This window comes from Quercus lobata, chromosome 5 (assembly GCF_001633185.2).
Source record: "Quercus lobata isolate SW786 chromosome 5, ValleyOak3.0 Primary Assembly, whole genome shotgun sequence".
NCBI lineage: Eukaryota > Viridiplantae > Streptophyta > Magnoliopsida > Fagales > Fagaceae > Quercus > Quercus lobata.
In genome coordinates, this window is record NC_044908.1 from 68,076,660 (window position 1) to 68,099,698 (window position 23,039).

General features: G+C 34.9%; 2 protein-coding genes across 2 annotated transcripts; both read left to right on the plus strand.

Moving 5' to 3' along the window:
- Nucleotides 1-9,276: 9,276 nt before the first annotated feature.
- On the plus strand, nt 9,277-10,902 carry LOC115991873 (protein PYRICULARIA ORYZAE RESISTANCE 21-like). Its single transcript, XM_031115831.1, has 3 exons — nt 9,277-9,492; nt 9,786-9,870; nt 10,006-10,902. The coding sequence occupies exons 1-3, from the start codon at nt 9,478-9,480 to the stop codon at nt 10,623-10,625; spliced, it is 720 nt and encodes a 239-aa protein (XP_030971691.1). The 5' UTR covers nt 9,277-9,477; the 3' UTR covers nt 10,626-10,902.
- A 3,176-nt stretch (nt 10,903-14,078) lies between these two features.
- Nucleotides 14,079-15,542, plus strand: LOC115993030 (protein PYRICULARIA ORYZAE RESISTANCE 21-like). Its single transcript, XM_031117297.1, has 3 exons — nt 14,079-14,248; nt 14,564-14,648; nt 14,788-15,542. The coding sequence occupies exons 1-3, from the start codon at nt 14,234-14,236 to the stop codon at nt 15,417-15,419; spliced, it is 732 nt and encodes a 243-aa protein (XP_030973157.1). The 5' UTR covers nt 14,079-14,233; the 3' UTR covers nt 15,420-15,542.
- The last annotated feature ends 7,497 nt before the right edge of the window (nt 15,543-23,039 follow it).

Consider the following 23,039-nt stretch of genomic DNA (forward strand, 5'->3'; position numbering starts at 1 on the left):
CATCTTTAACGTCATTACCAAAGGACGATCTGGGCCGTCCATTTCTAACCAAACTCTTTTTTCTTGAAACCAACATCCACGGACCAAAGTTAGGATCTGACTTAGTCTCCTCACTAACTTGGTTCGTACTTTTCTCAGCTCCACTATCCTCAGACTTATCTTCCTCCTAAGACCTGTTCGGACTCTTCTCTTCAGCTCGCCCATTTTTTTCTTTTTCCTTAATCTAATACCAGCAGTTCTCCTTCTTGTGTCCAAGCCTCCCACAGCAAAAACAAAGAGAAGAAATACCTTCGTATTTAACCGGTTGTACCAACCAATCTACCTAACCTGATGGAATTGATTAAGGGCTTGTCCAGATCAATTTGTATACAGAGCCTTGCATAGCTACCTCTTGATCCAGTGGCCGTGTATGAATCAATACGAAGCACTAGGCCAATAGCACTGCCTATATCCTTCAAAACTTCCATGTCATAAAATTCAATAGGTAATTCAGGAAATCTCACCCATACAGCAACAGATTTTAGATAATCATCTGAGGCTCTGAAGTAAGGTTCCCAAGGCTTGATGGCCAAGAAGTGCTCACCAATAAACCAAGGACCTCCACGAAGCACTTTATCATAATCATCTAGACAATAAAACTTTATCAGGAAGTAATCCTTTCCAAGATTAACACAGTCCATCCTAGTTGCAGGTTTCCATAATGCATTTAGCTTGAAAGTGAGATAACTGAATCCCACAGTTCTACCAAATACTTTTACTATTAAAGCCTTTGACCATGGGGCCCTTATACGCGCCTTAGTCTCCTTAGGCAGCTTCACTTCTACCATTCCTTCAATGAGTGGTTCCACCTCTGTATCTGATTCCTCTCCGTCATCCCATACATTATCCAACTTGAAAGCTTGCTCATAGGCTCCAAGAATGTCACCCACAAGCCTATCCTTATAACTGGTAGCATTCCTAGGTGGATTAATCTGATTATCTACACTGCTTTCTTTGAATTTCTTCACACTTCTTCCCAGCGCATCTTCTTCCTCACTTGATCTTGGTGGTTCATTGCAATACTCAACTTCCATACTCTCTCTCTTAATCCAATATACCTTGAGAGTTCTAAAGCTAATCTCAATTTTCTAGTGGAATGTGATGACATTAAGATAACATTAAAATGAATTATTCAATAAACTACAGAAAATTTAATAATCATGTAAGATAAGTAGATAAAAATAGGAACAGAGATAAATATACGAACATAGGACACAATCTTCCATAAGTAAAGGCCTTTTTTTTTTCTTTTTTTTCAATTTTATACTTTTAAAACTTGTTTTTCTAGATGTTTTGAGAAATTTCTCTCAAGAACAAATTTTTAATTTTTTTAGCATTCAAAACCTGTTTGACAATATTTTAGGTTTGGGTAAATACAACTTACTCATATGTGATTTAGCTGAAATTTAATTTAGCTACTTGTAGTTTAAAATTTGATACTTTATCTACCTGAGGTTAGCTTAATTAGAGTTTCATAACCCATCTCTGTTAAAATAGGACTAAATATGTAATTTGCTTCACTTTTATGTCTCTCTTCTTCAAAAACACAAAAAATACAAAAATACAAAATCTATTTTATAGGATTTTCAAGGCTAGGTTCTTCCCTAATTGCTCTATCAAGGAAGCTAGAAATTCTAGATCAGGATTGTATGCTTGGACCAATATCTTACATGGTCGGGATGTACTTCTAAGGGAATGTAGATGGTGGATTTTTGGTTACTAAGGAAAAATCCACCTCAGGTTCTCTCCCATTTGCTTGAGTCATTGGCTGACGCCAAAGTAGAAATTCTCATTGATGTTTCGACTAGGCAGTGGAATCGTGATTTAATTGATGGTATTTTTGTTAGTACAGCCAGCCCCTCGGTCTCTCCCTCCTAGGACACGGGGTCAATGGCAAACTCCACAATCGGGCACGATAAAGATAAACTTTGACGGAGCCATCTTCACAAAGGAGCATAAGTCAGGGATTGGAGTGGTGCTGTGTGATGCCCATGGTTCGGTGATGGCCTCTTTATCTCGGCAACTTTCACAGGTTTACAATCCACTAGAGATCGAAGCGAAGGCAGCGTCATCGGATCTTTAGTTTACTGCAGATTTGGGATTCAATCAGGTGGTCTTAGAAGGAGATTCTCAAGTTCTTTTGACAGAACTGATCAACGATAGTTTGTTTTTGTCTTCTAATAGTTTGCTTATTGATGATGTATGATTTTGCGCTAGATTTTTTACTCAATTACATTACTCTCATGTAAAAAGATAAAGTAATAAGGTTGTGTTGGAACATTTTAATATTAAATAATTAAAATGAGTAAATGTTATAAAATAAATGTAAAGATGTGGAGTGAATATGGAAGATGAAGAGTTGTGAAAAATGTTTAATCCCACATTGAAAAGGAGAGAGACTTTTTTATTCTTTTTAATTGTGGTGATTAATGGGCTAACATGAATTGTCTCAGATATTGGGCTAGATACGTGTGCAAGGGGGAGGTGAAGAGTGGAGGTATCAAAAATGGAAATGAATCAGCCCCTTGGATCCTCCTACTTGACAGTCCATTCAGAATAATTACCATATCCGTTGGTGAGTAAATGGCCCGAATTAATACTCCATTTTTATTATGGACAATGAAGAGCCATTAACCCACTTAATGGACTATCCGTTTGGGCCTATTCATTCTTCAGAAACTCCTCATCTCACCATTAATTGTGTAACTCCAGCCCATCAGATTAATATCCAACAATTAATCTTGTAACACCCATTACATCAGAATAATTGGACCTAATTAATTAGAATAAATTGGGTAGTAATTTCGTAAGGCCCATTGAGCCTATAAATAGACTCATTCAGACCCAATCCAAGTTACTGCAATTCACAATACACACTAAAAAAATAGAGAGATTATTGGCAAGGAAGGGTGTTCTTTCTGGTGGAGCTTTGGGCTTGAACACTTTGTGCAGAGGTTGTTCTAGCCATACAACACTTGTTGGGCTGTTGTATCCTGGGGGAGACAAGTCAGAGAAGGTCTGCACCGGTTACAAGAGTTAGCCAACCAAGGGCTTGAATCTCCTTAAAGAGAGCGAGTGCCGCGCCTCAGTTCAAATAGTGTTGTGTATTTCCTTTCTTTATATTAATAATATTCAGAAGTACTATTCAGTTTCTCTTTGTGTATTATTTCCATTATTATTGTGTTTGCACCAACAATTTTAAGGAGATTCAAACACATGGAGTCTTCACAAGAGAAACCAAATGAGCCTGTTAGAGATCTCAACAAGCCCTTTCGCTTTAAGGGAGCCCATTTTAAGAGGTGGAAAGGAAAGGTCCTCTTCTACTTAAGTCTTCTCAAAGTCTCCTACATCCTCACTGACAAGAATCCGTCAAAAGTTCCTACCGATGAGATGAGTGAGGAAGAATATATTCTCCATCAAGAAAAAATAGATAAGTATACAAAAGATGAATATAATTGTCGCTCTTATCTATTGAATTGTCTTGCCGATCATTTCTATGATTATTATGATACAACTTACAATTCTGCTAAGAAAATTTGGAAGGCTTTACAAAGCAAGTATGATACCGAGGAGGCAGGTGCAAAGAAGTATGCTGCTAGTAGATTTTTCCGTTACCAAATGGTGGATGGAAAATCGGTGGTGGATCAAGCACAAGACTTCCAAATGATTGTGGCAGAATTGAGATCCGAAGGCATAAAGATTGGAGACAATTTGGTGGTAGCTGGCATAATTGATAAACTACCACAATCTTGGAGGGAGTTCCAAAAAACTTTGCGGCACAAACAGAAGGAGACATCCTTGGAGACTTTGATCACACGCATCCGTGTGGAGGAGGAGGCTAGAGGACAAGATGCACTCATGACACAAGAGAGCAATGGTAATTCTACCACAAAGGTAAACCTTATTTCATCCAATAATAATATGCCCAAAAATCATTTTCCTAGAAATGTTCAATTGAAGCCTAAAAAAAGAGCCTTTAAAAATAATAATAGACCTCAAGGAAGGGGAAACCCAAATAAAAATTACAATAAGAACCAAGGACCCCCTTCACAAGATCAATTTAATAGATCCTGTTTTGTTTGTGGCAAGAGTGGGCATATTGCTCGATTTTGCAAATTTCGGAAACGTGAATCTGTCCCGCAGGCTAACGTAACCGAAGAGCCTTTAGTGGCTATGATTACAGACATCAATATGGTGCAATATGTTGAAGGGTGGTGGGCAGATTCCGGTGCTAATAGGCACGTCTGCTATGACAAGAATTGGTTCAAATTGTACACTCCTTTTGAAGAAGAAAAAACTGTTATGCTTGGTGACTCTAGTAAAACCAAGGTTCTTGGGAGTGGAGAGGTTGAATTGAAATTCACTTCTGGACGTGTGCTAACATTGAAAGATGTACTTTACACTCCGTCCATGAGGAAGAATTTGATGTCAAGTTTTTTGCTTAACAAGGCTGGCTTCAAGCAAACTATGGAATCTGATAATTATGTAATCACAAAAAAGGGATTATTTGTGGGCAAGGGTTATGCTTGTGATGGAATGTTTAAATTGAATGTTGAGAATAATAAAGCATCTACCAGTTCAATTTATATGCTTTCTTCTATTAATTTTTGGCATGCTCGTTTGTGTCATATAAATAGTAGATATGTGGGAATCATGAGTAGTTTAGGATTAATTCCAAGACTGTCAAAAGATTTTGAAAAATGTGAAACTTGTAGTCAAGCTAAGATTACAAAAAGGCCTCATAAAAATGTTGTAAGAAATACCGAATTGCTTGAATTAATTCATTCCGATTTATGTGAATTTGAGGGAATTTTAACTCGTGGAGGAAATAGATATATTATCACTTTTATTGATGATTTCTCAAAATATACAACTATTTATTTGTTGAAAAATAAAAGTGATGCTTTTGAAAAATTTCAAGATTTTTTACAAGAAGTTGAAAATCAATTCGGTAGAAAAATAAAAAGAATAAGAAGTGATAGAGGCCGTGAGTATGAATCAAGTGCATTCAACTCATTTGCTCAGTCTTTGGGAATTATCCATGAAACTACTGCACCATATTCACCTGCTTCTAATGGTGTGGCTGAAAGAAAAAAATAGAACTTTAATTGAGTTAACAAATGCCATGTTAATTGAATCTGGTGCACCTTTACATTTTTGGGGTGAAGCTATTTTAACTGCATGTCATGTTTTGAATAGGGTGCCACATAAAAAGTCACACACCACACCTTTTGAGATGTGGAAAGGACATAAGCCAAATTTGGGATATTTGAGAGCATGGGATTGTCTTGCTTATGTAAGGCTTACTGACCCTAAAATGCCTAAATTAGGTATAAGAGCTACTACCTGTGCTTTTCTTGGTTATGCGATTAATAGTGCAGCCTATAGATTTTTTGATCTTGAAAACAAAATAATTTTTGAATCTGGTGATGCAATTTTTCATGAAGAAAAATTTCCTTTTAAATTGAAAAATAGTGGGGGTGAAGAAAATATTTTGTCACAACCTAGTTCTTCTACTTCACATTTTCAAAATCAAGAAAATTTTGAAATGGAACCTAGAAGGAGTAAAAGAGCTAGAGTTGAAAAGGATTTTGGTCCTGATTATTATGTTTTTAACATTGAGGAAAATCCCAAAAATTTAAAAGAGGCTTTAACATCACCTGATGCCATATTTTGGAAAGAGGCTGTAAATGATGAGATGGAATCTCTAATTTCTAATAGAACTTGGAAATTAGTAGATCTTCCACCGGGTTGTAAGACCATAGGTTGTAAATGGGTCCTTAGAAAAAAGTTGAAACCGGATGGGTCAATAGATAAGTTTAAAGCTAGACTTGTTGCAATAGGCTTTAAACAAAAAGCTGATCTTGATTTCTTTGATACATTTTCTCCGGTAACAAGAATTACATCTATTAGATTGTTAATTGCCATTGCTGCAATTTTTGATTTGAAAATTTATCAAATGGATGTAAAAACTGCTTTTCTTAATGGGGACCTAGAGGAAGAGATTTATATGGACCAACCCGAAGGCTTTGTAGAGCCTGGCCAAGAAAGCAAGGTATGTAAGCTAACTAAATCCCTATATGGCTTGAAACAAGCACCTAAGCAGTGGCATGAAAAGTTTGATTCCTGCATGATTGAGAATGGTTATAAATCAAATGAATGTGATAAATGTATTTATTCTAAATCATGGAATAATTTACATGTTATTATTAGCCTCTATGTGGATGATATGTTAATTTTTGGCTCAAATATGCATGTTATAAATGAAACAAAAAATATGCTTAAAAGCCATTTTGATATGAAAGATCTTGGTGAGGCTAATTTTATTTTGGGCATGAAAATTACAAAAACATGTGATGGAATATATCTTGATCAATCACATTACGTTGAGAAAATATTGAGAAAATATAATTTTCATGATCACAAAAGTGTAGCTACTCCTTTTGATTCTAGTGTTCATTTATTTCCTGTGAATAATGATAATGAGATTTTTAATCAAAAGGATTATGCTAGTATCATTGGTAGTTTGCGTTATGCTACAGATTGTACTAGACCTGACATTGCATATGCAGTAGGAGTGCTTAGCAGATTTACTAGCAAACCTAGTAAAGATCATTGGCTAGCTATTGAGCGAGTTATGAAATATTTAATTGGTACCAAAAACTATGGCTTATTTTATAAAAAGTACCCTGCTGTGATTGAAGCTTTTAGTGATGCCGATTGGAATACTTTGTCAGGTGATTCTCTCTCTACCACTGGTTATATTTTTACCTTAGGTAGTGGTGCTATTTGTTGGAAATCTAAAAAGCAAACAATAATTGCTAATTCAACAATGGAAGCTGAATTAATAGCATTAGCTTCAGCTAGTGAAGAGGCAAATTGGCTCAGAGATTTGTTATATGAAATTCCCCTTTGGGAAAAGCCAATTCCACCTATATTAATTCATTGTGATAGCACTGCCACAATTGGTAGAGTTAAAAACCGTTACTACAACGGTAAATCCAGACCTATAAGAAGAAAGCACAGTACCGTGCGATCTTATTTGAGTAGTGGCATCATAACTGTGGATTATATTAAATCTAATGATAATCTTGCAGATCCATTTACCAAGGCCTTGGCAAAAGATAGAGTCTGGAATACATCGAGGGGGATGGGACTAAAGTCCATAGAATCATGAGCCATGTATGAGGATACCCAACCCAAGGACCAGAGATCCTGAGAATTGGGTTCAATGGGAAAAACGAATCATATGATGGTCGTAAGAAATGCACTATTTATTTTTTTTTAAATTATTTATTCTGTAAATAATTTTTTAATTGTTCATCCCTATGATGTAAGTGCATTTATCCTGTAATGTGGAGAGGTTGAGTAAAAAACTCTTAATGAAATTTGTAGCTCGTATGAGTGGGGTGTCAGAATTGCAGGAGCACCCTTGACAAATTTCACCTATGTGAGTGTGGGGGTGGGGCCGCTCCCTATGAGATTTGGACTTAATCTCAAATACACCCATGAAACTGGGATCAGCACATGGCCGTAAAGTGCTAGCTATAAAAGCTCATGTCAACACCTGGGTTGTTATGTGTAAGCAGTGATGTTTAATTTCCCTAAAGCAGTCCTAGTTCAAGTCGGAGACCACTACGACTCTGGAGTTGAGATCGCTGTTTTACTAAGTGAAGGTTCAATGCAGAGCACACCTTCATGATGCATAGTGACCCATCTTTGCCTGGTAATCTCTCTTTAACTAAAATTTAATATTAAAATGAGTGGGGGATTGTTGGAACATTTTAATATTAAATAATTAAAATGAGTAAATGTTATAAAATAAATGTAAAGATGTGGAGTGAATATGGAAGATGAAGAGTTGTGAAAAATGTTTAATCCCACATTGAAAAGGAGAGAGACTTTTTTATTCTTTTTAATTGTGGTGATTAATGGGCTAACATGAATTGTCTCAGATATTGGGCTAGATACGTGCGCAAGGGGGAGGTGAAGAGTGGAGGTATCAAAAATGGAAATGAATCAGCCCCTTGGATCCTCCTACTTGACAGTCCATTCAGAATAATTACCATATCCGTTGGTGAGTAAATGGCCCGAATTAATACTCCATTTTTATTATGGACAATGAAGAGCCATTAACCCACTTAATGGACTATCCGTTTGGGCCTATTCATTCTTCAGAAACTCCTCATCTCACCATTAATTGTGTAACTCCAGCCCATCAGATTAATATCCAACAATTAATCTTATAACACCCATTACATCAGAATAATTGGACCTAATTAATTAGAATAAATTGGGTAGTAATTTCGTAAGGCCCATTGAGCCTATAAATAGACTCATTCAGACCCAATCCAAGTTACTGCAATTCACAATACACACTAAAAAAATAGAGAGATTATTGGCAAGGAAGGGTGTTCTTTCTGGTGGAGCTTTGGGCTTGAACACTTTGTGCAGAGGTTGTTCTAGCCATACAACACTTGTTGGGCTGTTGTATCCTGGGGGAGACAAGTCAGAGAAGGTCTGCACCGGTTACAAGAGTTAGCCAACCAAGGGCTTGAATCTCCTTAAAGAGAGCGAGTGCCGCGCCTCAGTTCAAATAGTGTTGTGTATTTCCTTTCTTTATATTAATAATATTCAGAAGTACTATTCAGTTTCTCTTTGTGTATTATTTCCATTATTATTGTGTTTGCACCAACAGGTTGTTCATAATGTAACTAGATATGCTTTATGTATTTTAGATTTTGTTGTGTGAATGAAGAATGTTTCACTACTTTTTCTTTTTGTTGTCCAAGCTAACATTGCTAATTTTTCTTAATAAAATGAATTATGTTTTCCCTCCCCAAAAAAAACAAAAAGTACACATTTATGTCGTTTATCTTTTTCTTCTTTCTTTACAATTTCTTCTTGGCAGTGTAGTCTTTCTCTTTTTTTCTTTTTTTTCTTTTTTGGGAGGGGGGGGGGGGGGGGGGTGTGAATGTCTTTCTCCTTTTCTTGATCACTTTGATAGTTTCCTTAGTAATGTAGGAAAATTGAAAGGGGAGGTGGGTCAATATATCGGGGCCAGCACATGCAAATGATAGATTGGAGAGTCAGCAATCACAAAAATAAAGTAAAACCACACTGTGCAAATAAAAGAACGACAATGGATCTAGACTTTATGACAGTCATAGACCAAGAAATTCAATTAAGAAAACCCCACATGTCTACTTCCCATTGGGCTAGACGTACAACATATGACGTTTCCCATTGGGTCTAGACATACGACATATGACGTTTTAAGTCTTTTTAAGGTCTACTTAATTTGCCATAATATATGTACTCTGTGTTCACTAACGATCGTGGCCTCTTAATACTTGAACTTGATTTCTCAATCAAGCAGTGCTAGCCCCTTCCGTAATTTTGGTTGAGTTTGAGATATCAATTCAAAGCTATAGAGTCATGGCGGAGGAAAAGGTTTGTCAATTTTGTAATTGTTATATCAAATGAACATATTCACCATTTTTTTTATAAATTGAAAAAATGATTAATTTAATATGATATCTGAGTTTAATTCTTTATGTCCATCTTTTCCTATTTAAAATTTTCACATGTGGGGCTGGGCTATAAATTTAATGATACTGTTTTTTCTGATTCTTCTGTCGACAAAATCACCAAGTTTCTCTTTTTGCTCATAATTGTTCTTTGGCTTTTCAATTCTCTTTTGCTTAAATGTGAATAACATACTTACAATTTCTCTGCTATTATAGAAAACAACATTTATGTGGATCAAGGTCGACCTTCAATGCCCTCGCTGCCGCAAGAAGATCAAGAAATTGCTTTGTCAAATCCCTCGTGAGTCTCTCTTTCTTAAGTTCAATTTTGGCGTATATATGAATGTGCAAGTTTGTGTTTTTATGTGGCTAAATAATAAGTAAATAAATAACGAAAACTGAGTTATTACGTGTTGGTAATTTTTGTGAACAAAAGAAGTACAAGACCAACAATACAAGGAGAAGGAAAACTTGGTGATAATAAAAGTGGTATGTTGCAGTCCTGAAAAGATAAAGCAAAAGATAATTTGCAGGGGTGGTGATACCGTTAAGAGCATTGAGATCAAAGAGATTGAGAAGACCAAGCCACCACCTAAGGAGAAGAACCCACCAGAAAAAACTGCTGAGAAGGAGGAGAAGCCACCTGAGGAGGAGAAACCACCACCAAAAGAAGATACTGAACCGGTTTCAAAGCCTCCTGTTGAACCGGTTTGTGTGCCTGTACGGCCGGTTGAATTTGGGACGTGTTGTGCGGAATGTTCTGAGGGTCGTGGTGGGGGGCCATGCATTTATGGTTTTGGTAGGCCACCACCAACACCAAAACCGGTTCCAGTGCCGGTTCCGGTACCTGTACCGGCTTACCCGGTTGGGTTTGGGACGTGTTGTACGGAATGCTATGAGGGTCGTGATGGGGGGCCATGCCATTATGGTAGGCCACCCCCATGTTATGATGGCTACTATTATGGAAGGCCCATTTATGATAGTTATGGTGGCGGGTATCGGAGTTGTTATACTTATGTGAGTCGATGTGAAGAAACTTCATGCACCATCATGTAATTGGGAATTTGCATACATGCATGATGATGATAATGGTGATCATGTTCTGGTTGGCTACTTGCAAGTAAAAAAAGTACGTTCTAGACTCTAGTTGCCTATGGCTAAATATGTCAGATGGTCCGCGTGGGTTTGAATTTTCTTTTGTTGGTTTGTAGGATGTATATAATATGGGTTTGGTTAATAAGTGTGCATGGTTGGTGACAAATGATTGTTCATTTTAGTGTTATTTTACTTGAGTTGTAATGATTTTTTAAAATTAAAAACCTTCTATTAATCATTCCCTCTCCAATGTGTACAGTGCTGTTTTGATTTCCCGTTTTAACTCATTTTAATGACTTCTTTCTTGCATTAGGCCACCTAGGCCGCTTAGGACCCATTAGTAGTGGAATTCCCCACAGGTGGGAAAAATATTCCTTGTATCGCGTATATGTTTCCTCCTCTCACAACATAATGATTGAGGTTAGCTCGAGATTTTTCATGGTTAATTTTCAGGTTATTAAAGTGGATTTTTTGTATAACATGCTTTTGGGGAGACTCTAATTGCACGCAGCAGGTGCAGTTCCATTTACCCTCCTCCGAAAACTCAAGTTCTTATTTGAGAATTCATTGGTGACCATCATGGCAGAGGAGCCCAAGACTATTTCTCAAGAGTTGTCCATACCCTACATTGATGCTAATGCTTTTTTGGAAGCATCTTTTCACAGCTTCGAGGTAGTTTCTATGATCCACAATACTTCTAAGGCTAATCCAAGATGGACCACAGCAGTTTTAATGGCCGCTAAAGAGATACTCAAGTTTGGATATAAGTTAGGCCAAGGTCTTGGAGCATATACTCGATGCAAGGTATACCTTCTCCCAAATATGAAGACAAAAAATGATTTTATTTTATATATAAATATTTATTTTTAGAGATATAAAAAAATATATTACTTTCACATTTTTCCTCTAATTTTAAAAAGATTCAAAAAAATTGGAGTAATACTAGAAATAAGACAAATTTAAAGAAAATATAAGATAAAGTACATAAAGGAAAACTTGGTGGTAATCAAAGTGGTATAACTGGTATATATGTTGCTGTCCTCAAAAGATTAAGCAGAAGATAATTTGCAAGGGTGGTTTAGTATTATCCTCAGATAGCTACTCTAATTTGAGATCCCTCATCCCTCTTTCAACTCTTTGATTTGAGGTGCTCCAAATCCAACTTTGAGAGTCCAAAAACACTAGTTTATTATTATTATTATTATTATTATTATTATTATTATTATTAGTATTATTTTAATAAAAAGTTTTAATCTATAACATTCACTTTTAATAATAATTTTTTATCATCAAACTAAAATATCAATCAGTTTTTGGTATAGACAAAGATTGAATTTCAAATCTTCTATTCAACTATAAGATATTTTATCAATTTAGTTATCAAATTATTATTATCCTTAGATAACTACGAAATCCCATCAAAAAAAAAAAAAGATAACTACGAAATGTGTCTGTGGGAAAAATATAAATATTTATTATGCACAACAGTACAAGGAAGTTAATGTACAAAAACATTTTATGCAAAGTGGCTGGGCGGGGCCTAGGCCCATATATTGTAATTTACCAAGAAATTTTTTTAAGAATACCATGCTCCAGTTTGACTATTTTAATGGCCCTACCTGCCCTCGATCCAGGTTTTTACACACACACACACACACATATATATATATATATATATATATAATTCAATAAATAATTTAGGGGCCTGGATTTTCATATATAAACTTTCAAGTTTCAACCATATGTTTTAAGGATTGTTTGAAATTATATCCTATGTTTTAAAATAAACTTTGAAATTAAATATTATAATTGTACTAAGTGTCCGTTTGGATACCGTATATTTTGCTAAAATCTGAAGACTGAAAACACTATAACAAAATAATTTTTAAATATGTGAATAGTATTGTGGGACCCATTTTTAATGAAAATTTATGTGAAAAAAAAATGTCTATGGGTCTCGTGAACAGTACACAGGACCCATTGACAAACACATTTTAGTGCAAAATTTATTGGTCAAAGAGGCAGTAGGTCCCGTGCACAGTGCACAAGACCCACTGACAGGCAACATCCCACGTGAAACACTGTTCTCAATTAAAAAAGAAAAAAGAAATGCAAATGCTAAAACGCTGCCCAGAAACGCAATCCAAACGCTACCTAAATTATATAAATTCAAACTTTGGACATTTCAAATTTGAATTTTAATCTTTTAGGGGTTTAAGTTGATAAAATTTAAAAGTATATGGTTCGATGTTAAATTAGCAAAATTATACTTAATTTTAAATTTGAATCTACCTTGGTTGAAAATGTAACATACCTTTTTTAAAGTGTTATCATTCATGTCTTTTTTTTTAAATATAAATAAGATAGGTGTTTTTTAAGAGTAGATAAAATATAATTTAAATATATGGCATTCACTCTATAATCACTATAATGGTTGTTCTTTATATTTATTATTATTTGATGACGTTAATTGTTCATTTATTGTAGCAAAATTTAAACTCAATTCTCTTATTTAATTAAAAAAAATTATTATTTTCTTATAGGAAAACTTTATTAGTTGAGTTTATTGCACATACATATCTAATTAGAGAACTTACTAAAATTTTAAATTTTTTTTAATGCATACTAAAATTTTAGAATAAATAGTGTGTGGTCTTCAACTTTTATTACTTTCCCAATAATAATTAAATAATGAGATAATAAAATATAATAAAACAAAAATACTACTAAAGTCATATTTAGATTGGACCAGTCTAGAAGATGAGCCCACAGATCTGATTAGAATGGGCGGAGTTTGTTAGGACTTATGATTGCTTAAATGCTCTCAAGTTGCAAAAGCCTGCAACCAGTTTTCTATTTTTTTATTTTTTTCAGAAGAGATAAATAGAAGGTTACGGTTAGGCTTAGCTAAACAATTTTGGACAATTCTGACTGCATGCACAATTGCACAAACATAAAATCAAGAGGTTGGGTGAAACTGGTGATTGTACAATCTGATCCAGTACCTTGTGATGATAGATCAGATCTGGCCCAAACTTAAGCAATACTCTAAGAAACTTGGGGATTGGGGACACGTGTAGGGTTCCCATTAAGGGTGCATGGCCCATAATTGCACTGACCAAACCATGTACAGTGCCTTATATTATTATTATTATTATTATTATTTTCCTTGATAATGGAATTATTGGAAGGTGAGGTGGGTCAATCAGATCCAGAACATGCAAAATGATATAGATTGGAGAGTCATCAATCACAAAAATAAAAGTGTAAAAACCACACCCTGTAAATTAAATAACGACAAGTTCTTTAATCTTGATGGAGCATGAAAATTCAAAGGGAAAGCCCACGTGTCTGCATCCCATTGGGTGTAGACGTACGACATATGACGTTTTCACGTCTTCTTAAGATGTGGTTTGGCATGATATATGTGCTACACACTGCTACTCTTTCTAACTCATCTCGTGGCCTCTTCATTATACATGTACTTTGATTTCTCAATCGAGCAGTGTTTGCCCCTTCAATACTTTCTTGGTCTGAGTTTTGAGATCTGAATTCAAAGCTGTACAGCCATGGGGGTGGATAAGGTTTGTCAATTCTAGCTGTAATCATTTTTCCTTTTGATTAATACCCATTTGATGATAACTCTTCCAGTCTCTTCTATTTTTTTGTGTGGTGGGGATTTTGTGTCAAAAGTTAACTCTTTTGTTTTTGGCTTCTACCGCTTATTCTTTCGCAGAAACTCTTTTTGTTTATGTCAGAACCTGATACTGTTTATTTCTGATTATTCTGTCGGCAACATCTCAAGTTTCTCTTTTTTGCTCATAATTGTTCTTTGGCTTTTGTATTTTTTGGCTTAAATATGGATTATATATATACCAAAATTTATTTGCTTTTTATAGAAGACAACATTGATGATGATCAAGGTCGACCTTCAGTGCAGTCGCTGCTACAAGAAGATCAAGAAAGTGCTTTGTAGAATCCCTCGTGAGTCTCTCTTTTCTTAAGTCCAATTTTTTTTTCCTTTTTAATGTATAGATGATAGAATGAACAAGTTTGTGTTTTTTTTATGTGGCTAAAAAAGAAAACTGAGTTATTATGTGTTGGTAATTTTTGTGAACAAGAGAAATACAAGACCAGGTATACAACGAGAAGGAAAACTGTGTGTTAATCAAAGTGGTATGTTGCTCTCCTGAAAAGATTAAGCAAAAGATAATTTGCAAGGGTGGTTGTGCCGTTAAGAGCATTGAGATCATTGAGAAGCCTAAAGAGAAGCCAAAGGAAAACCCAAAAGATCAGCCTGAGAAGCCTAAGGAGAAACCAAAAGACCCTGAGAAGCCCAAGGAGCCTGAAAAGCCGAAGGAAAAGCCAAAAGAACCTGAGAAGCCTAAGGAGAAACCAAAAGACCCTGAGAAGCCCAAGGAGCCTGAAAAGCCGAAAGAACCTGAGAAGCCTAAGGAAAAACCAAAAGAGCCTGAAAAGCCTAAAGAAAACCCACCACCACCACAACCTCAACCACAACCACAACTGGCTTACCCGGTTCCATTTGGGACTTGTTGCACTGAATGCTATGAGGGTCGTGGTGGGGGCCCATGCTATTCTGGACATGGTAGGCCAACCCCATGTTATGGTGGCTACTATGGAAGGCCCATTTATGATAGTTATGGTGGTGGTGGTGGTGGTGGGTATAGAAGTAGTTACGTGAGTCCATGTGATTACTTCGGTGAAGAAAATCCCTCTGGATGCTCCATCATGTAAAAAAAAAATGGAACCTTCATAGCATGATGATGATGATGATGATGTTGATGATGTTCTAGTTGCCTATGTCTCACATGGTTCCAGTTGGCTGGGTTTGAATTATAGGATTACAAACAAATATTATATATTATTAATAATAATAAGGATATTAATATATGGGTTCGGTTACTGTCGGTGGGGAAAATTTGTTGTTCATTTTAGTGTTACTTTGAGTTGTAATGATTTTTTCAAATAAGAAAAAGCTTCTATTCAAATTTAAAAAAAAAAAAAAAAAAAAGCTTCTATTAATCATTTCATCTTCCAATATGTACTGCCGACATTTGATTCCCCTGTTTTAACTAAAACCGTAATGAGTTCTTCATGTTAGGGTCATGGATGGCTGCATACGCCAATGTCAAAGTATGCTAGTTGGTGCACATTCTTTGGCCAAATAATATTAGTCAACGGACTTAATTTTTTTATGTTATTCTCAAAAAAAATAATTAATTTTATGTTACATTACCTCACGCAATTGGTTGGACCTCAATCAATTTCTTTGCTCATTTTTAGTATGAAAGGACTTAACCTTTTTTTTTTTTTTTTGTTTTCTGTATATGCCAATAGCCAATTTTCGATTTGAACTTCCCAAATTTGTCAAATTGATAATTATGTTAGTCTACCTTTTAAATTGACTAACGTTAACATGACACATACATCAACAAAATATATCAAACACAATCGCAAGCGATTGAGAGAGGAGAGAGTGGATTTCTATGATGCAACAATTCAATGATTAAGATCTTAATTGAATTGTTGCATCATTGAACTTTGTGGTCCTGTCGTTGATCTTACCATTCAAGTACAACAACATTTATGATCACGTGGTGGCCGGCTGTGAGAGAGGGTGGAAGGATTGGGGGAGATGGGTTTAATAGGTTGTTGACAAGAGAGTTTTGCTATTTGGCTCATGTCATCACCAAAGTTGCTGTCGGAATTACTAGTGGTGGTGGCATTGGCGATTCTCTACCCAAAACCTTAACCTTTTATATATAGCTAATTATTTAAAATCCCTATTGTTTATTGTTCATTATTTGCTTTGGATATTGTCCTGGTTTGAAACCCAAACCAGAAAAGAACCAGAAAACGAGATATTCAAGATTTTGAGGTTAGATTGAGATCAAACTATGACCAAAAAAAAGAAGAATATACGTAAAATAAATATATGAGTTAGGTAGCGTATGGATTGCGTTTCTAGGTAGCGTTTGTGTCTTCCTTTTATTTTATTTTATTTTAATTGAGAGTAGTGTTCTGTCAGTGGGTCTCGTGCACTGTGCACAGGGCCCACTACCTTTTTGACCAGCAAATTTTGTACTGAAATGTATCTGTCAGTAGGTCTCATGCCCTGTTCACAAGACCCATAAATCTTTTTTTTCACACAAAATTTCATTAAAAAATGGTCCCACAGTACTGATAAGGGTAAAATTGTGAATGTGAATATTCATGAATATAGTATCATGAAGCGACGTTCAAAATAGACCCGTCGGCCTCACTTGTCATAAATGGAAAGCTGACACTACTAAGCTGAAGGGAGTAGGCGAAGCTGACGACCCTAACGAGGCTGACGACCTCGACGAGGGAGTTGGCGAAGCTGACGACCCCGACGAGGGGGTAGGCGAAGCTGACGACCCTGACGAGGCTGACGACCTTGACGAGGGAGTAGGCGAAGTTGACGACCCCGACGAAGCTGACGACCTCGACGAGGGAGTAAGCTGAAGATAGTAAGCTGAAGGCAGTAAGCTGAAGACCGTAAGCTGAAGAGAGTAAGCTGAAGGCAGTAAGCTGAAGGCAATAAGCTGAAGGCAGTAAACTGAAGGCAGTAAGCTGAAGAGAGTAGGCTGAAGAGAGTAAGCTGAAGATAGTAAGCTGAAGGCAGTAAGCTGAAGGCAGTAAGCTGAAGACCATAAGCTGAAGAGAGTAAGCTGAAGGCAGTAAGCTGAAGGCAGTAAACTGAAGGGAATAAACTGAAGGGAATAAGCTGAAGGGGATGCACAAAGCTGACGGTCCCGACATAACCTTGACTTGGCTTCCACGCATGGGTATATAAGGAAATACCTTGCACATCACGCTCAGTGTTAAACTCTTACAAGGAAAGGATTCCGCAAAATACGCTCATAAAGACTCCTATAAGGAAAAGACTTCTACAGCAAGAAAAAGAGGTCAATCCTCTACTACTATAAAAGCCCCAATATCCTCACTAGCTAAGGTACGCAGAATTTACCCTCTCTAACACTTTAGAGTTGTGAGAAGTTCTAACTTGACCTTCGGAGGGTATTTGGTCGGCACCACACCGGTGCTCTCTGCGAGGTCTTCTCTTTTTGTGTTGTGCAGGCATTGTTTCGAGCACGTGAGTGTCGTGTAGCTCACTGACGATTTTTCGGCATCATCAAGTACTATTCACATATTTTAAAATTATTTTACTACAGTATTTTTAATTTTCAATTTTCAGCAAAGTAAGCAGTATTCAAACGAACCTTTAGTGTCTTTAGAACACAACATACTAACTTGCTTATATGGTTAACGTGTCAAATAGAATTTGTTGCATGTGTAGCTGTGTGTAATTATCAAGGTTTTTCCACACAAAAAAGAAAAAAAAAAAAAGAACAGTAAACCCCTGAAGTACTGGTTGGTTTATAGGTCTAAAAAATCGGCTTGACCTCTAGTCTCGGTTAACCTGTTCAAATTGGCCGGTCCAGTTATAAAAACTATGGATATTGTTGCTTCTTTTTATTCTAATTGCATATTTGTTTTCCAATTTTGTGTTGCTTATTCTTTTCTTTTCTTTCTTAGAGCACTAGTTAGTGGAATTTCATGTACCAAAATTTTGGGTTGCGGTAGTCGAATTACCGTCAATACCACAAATGGACAGATTTGCAATGGGAACACAAAGTCTGGTGTTGCAATGGTTCAATTAAGAGTCTCTCTCTCTCTCTCTCTGTTGCAATTGTGTTTAGTAATTTCTGTCCATGTTAGTGTCAAGTGAGTAACGTTAATCAATTTAAATGACATACTAACAAAATTATCAATTTGACACATGCATAAACTTTAGAGAACAAATTGGCTAAAAGACCACTACCCCAAAGTTTAGGGGTATGTCCTAGCATTTTTCCTAAATTTGCCACACAAAAGAAATAACAAGGAAGCAATCCTTCACTCATTTCCTCAAATAGAATAAAAAAAGAAAGAAAGGAGATGAAGAAGATGTCATCAACATTACAAATTGTAGACCATGTTACAAAAGGATAGAGCTTACTATAAACTGCACACTATTTAGATCAATGTCACTATGGCACTCAAAAGCATAAGTTCTTTCTTATCACATACGTATAGTTGTTGCTATTTGTGTGTCATTTTTTTTAAAATAATTTTTTTATAAAGTTTTTAAATTGTTTATACCAAAGTACAATTCAAGTGTTTCCACCCCCTAATAAGAACATTTAAGTTGCTTCTTTGGCAAATTTTTCCTTTACATAAATCAATGTTTATTTTTTGTCATTGAGATATATCACCCACTCCCATGTGAAAGTGGTATGATATATCTCAGTGATATTACCAAATTCCTTCTCCTGCATAAAAAATGAATGATATTTGATGTTTAGAAACAGGTTGGAAGAATGACTCCAAAAAATTGGCCTATTAGTACTTTTGGCTCTTACTTAAAAGAGTGAGCTCGAGTTTGGACCACTTATTTACTTTCTCTATTAGATGAGCTTTACTTTCTCTATTGGATGAGCTTGGCTTTTTTCTAACCCAAAAAAAATAAAAATTGACTCCATGAATCATACACTTACAAGTCACAATCTAACTCTTAATCTTTATCTTTACACAAAATTACCTTTAGAAATATATGCGAATTATGAAATTCACTTTCTTTGCAACGAAGGATGTGGATAAGAAAGAGATTATTGAAAGCTGAACTGTAAGCAACCATGTATGATAGATCAAAAAGTTGAAATAAGTGTAACGCAAATTCTTTACATCTCTTTTGAAAAGCCAAAAGAGAAAAGATGAAAAAGAAACTAATAAATCTAGGTAAACAAATGTGAAAGGGACTGGGCAAAGTGGACTCTGGTGTTGCTTCACCTACCAGAAAGCTTTTCTTTTTTCTTTTATAATTTTTTTTTAATATAATTAACGTTGCTCTCGCTAGTTGCTATTTACCATCAGACTAATGATACCAATTGATTTTTTGGTTTAGTTGAGGATTAAACCTCAAATATCTTATTCAAAGACAAGAGTATTTACCAATTAAACTAATTGAAACTCACACCTAACGAAAGCTATCTATTTTGATGTAAATAATTGGGCATTGTTGGTCAAGAATGTAATTGAACCAGAAATTTTTTATATATATGAGCCCCTTGTAACATTGTCCCTTTATCCAACTTTTACATGACTTTAAACATTAAAAGGACACATAAATCATTTCTATAAAGCCACTAGAAAGCAAAGCACCATTTAGCACTATATTTTTGTGCTACTTTCTTCCTTTAATGAAAAAGGTCTACAAGTTTTCTTTAGCATCACTTGTCAAAGGAAACAAGAGGAGGGGGAGAAAAACAAACAGCTCTACCTCTAACAACCAGATTCACATATGTATAGAAAGATTGGAAAGAGGGTAGTTGGCTAATTTAGTACCATTAAAATGAATCAAAATAGTGGGATTTGGAAGAAAGCAAAATCACTTTGGCTCTCTCTGAATGGACACAGTATCTCCTATGCCCACTCTATGGAGTAGGCTTATAAGAAATTTACAGCTTTTTGAATGATCAAATAGTTTCCTATTTACAGCTTTTTGAATGATCAAATGGTTTCCTATTTACCAAGATATGCTTTTTTATTTCAACACGTTTATAAACTTTTTTTTTAATTAGATTTAAATGATAATAGAGTTTTTTTTTTTTTTTTTTTTTGATGAACCAGCAATTTTATTAAGTAAGGAACAAAACTACACAGGCAAGGAAAGAGCCTCGGCTCTAATAACAGAAACAAAGCAAGGAGGCCCAACCCCACATCAAATGGAGCATTTGGACAATAGGACTGATCGAAGGTTACATAACAAGGTAGTTTTGGCTCCACTATAATCAACGACAAAAAATATATCACATCAGGAGGGCAATAATTTAAAATAAAGCAGATTGTACAAGGAAAAATGCTAAAAATATGGCATATTGCACCTTCTAGTCCTCTTTCATTATTTTTATGAGTTTGGCTGTTCATGTGCACCCATTTCTTTTTATTAGATACCATATAATTTGGAATTGTAGTGTGAATTTCATGATGATTCTCTTTACTATAACATGTTTAGACACTAATAGTTTTTTTTTTTTTTTTTTTTAGTATAGTATAGGCAAAATTCGATTACAATTATCTTATTCAACAACAACAAATTTGATCAATTAAAACTCACTGCGCCTATTTGAAATATAATAAAAATTCAAAAGTATTTTTCGTATGAAGAAATTTTATACTATTTTGATTATAAAAATCAATTTAATTATCAGATACATTTCCCATCAAAAGGTGTATCACTCTAATAAGTCTCGTCCATTTCATTTCATCATGTGGCCTATAAAAATATAATGAACCAGTGATTCAAGCAATGAGAATTACACTGATTGAGGTGACCAAGACAGAGTGTTAGACCAATCCTCGGGCTTTTGGTTCATGAATTGTCAATTTTTTGTTTAGGCTACGAATGAATTGACACTACAAGATAATATACAAATAAGTCTAGTCACTAAAATAGTACAATTTGATAAATTTCCGTTTACATCAAGTTAGCTTAATTAGTAATATAGTCCAATAATAAAAGACAATTATCATGGAGTGGGCGTCATACATTAAAATTCTATCTTATTTATAAATAAAAGATAATAAAAAATTCATGGCCTTTTCTTTTGATAACTATAGAGATAACGAAGTATAATTGACTTACAATAATTACAATAAAAACAGTATAGATTCATGTAAAAATAATGTTGCACAAATTACTACTTACCATTTCAATAATGTAAATTTTTTTAGATGGGTCTAACATTGTTCAAGGATAAATAAATAATATTATCTATCCTTGAACAAGTGGTTGATCCAATTAGCAAATCAGCAGAGATTGAGCAAAGATTTGTGTAGAAAGTGAGACTTATCAGTGAAGGCTTCCTCCTCCTGGGCTTTTAGAGAGGCAAATCCAACTCGTTGGGCCTTGACTTTTGATTTTATTGGACCCACTATCCTTCATTCGTGCCTGCGAGGATAGTCTTCGTTGTGCCCTTTGTCGTTGTCCCATAAAAAAAATAAATAAATAAAGTTTATCATTCATTCACTACAAAATAAATAAATAAGTTTATCGTTCAAGCACAAAAAATAATTTAAAAAATGATAAATATTACCTGTGTCTCCAAAAGATGTAAGTGTACGGCCCTTTAGCAAAAAAGTGTATTGGTGTACTATGCCCAGGCAAAGGTGTCGGAGAATCTGAAAAAAAAAAATAGCAGAGAATGGCCAAGTAGATTTGGAGAGACTTTTTATATTCATAAGAAGTTTTTGGAAAATTTAATCCACTATAAGAATAACTCTATTGCGTAAAACAAAACATCATCATTCGGCAAATATCGGTGCTTATGTTGAAACAATCCCTTCAACTATTAGTTTGCCGCTTACTCCAATTTCTAACGAACTAATCATGCTTATGACTTGTATTTACTGGGAATGGTAATGAGACAAGGAAAGGTCAGATCATGGATGTTTTATCTTTACCTCTATCTCATAAGGTCATTAATCATTATCCTATTGATCAACAAACTACGAACTTTCTTCGTGTCTCTCTTGTTGATTTCCTCAATCATGCTTAATCACTATATAAGATTAAATAGAATTTTGATAATCTCTACCCTTTTAGGTATTATATTCTGTCACAGTGATATTTTTACTGAAATCATAAAATAAATCCAAATCTTCATAACTTTACCATCCAGTATGAAACCATAGTTTGTGGTTGTATAAGGCTAGAGAAGATAATCTCCATAAAAATTATCAAACCTTTTAAAATTTCCAATAGTCTACTCTAAAATTAGCTAGGTAAAAGTATCATAATTTTTTTTTTTTAATTGGAGAGTTAATCCAATAACCCAAAACTCATAGCACCATACAATTTTATAATCCTTAACCATCTATCAACATTGAACCATTGGCACTACAACCGTAATCACAGTCATAACTTCAAAATACAATTGTCTTTCAAAATAAAATCTGTTGCCACTTACATTCATAATCAACTCAAGGATCAACATCCTACCAAAATATGGGTCACTAGTTGAATTTAAATATAGTACAAGCCATGGCATTTTACACAATTTGCAACATTACAATTCATCTTCTAGTGAAAATTTTAATCCATTAACTTCAAATCACCCCAAAAAAAAAAAAAAATTCACATTTATAATTCAAAACCTTAAACCCTAGAATTTTAAACATTTTTTAGTCCAAAAAAGAAGAAGACACGAACAAGAAGAACTTCTAAATCACAAAACATATCCTAAAATATGTAGTTATTACTTCTCTGATAATTAAATTTACGATAATCCC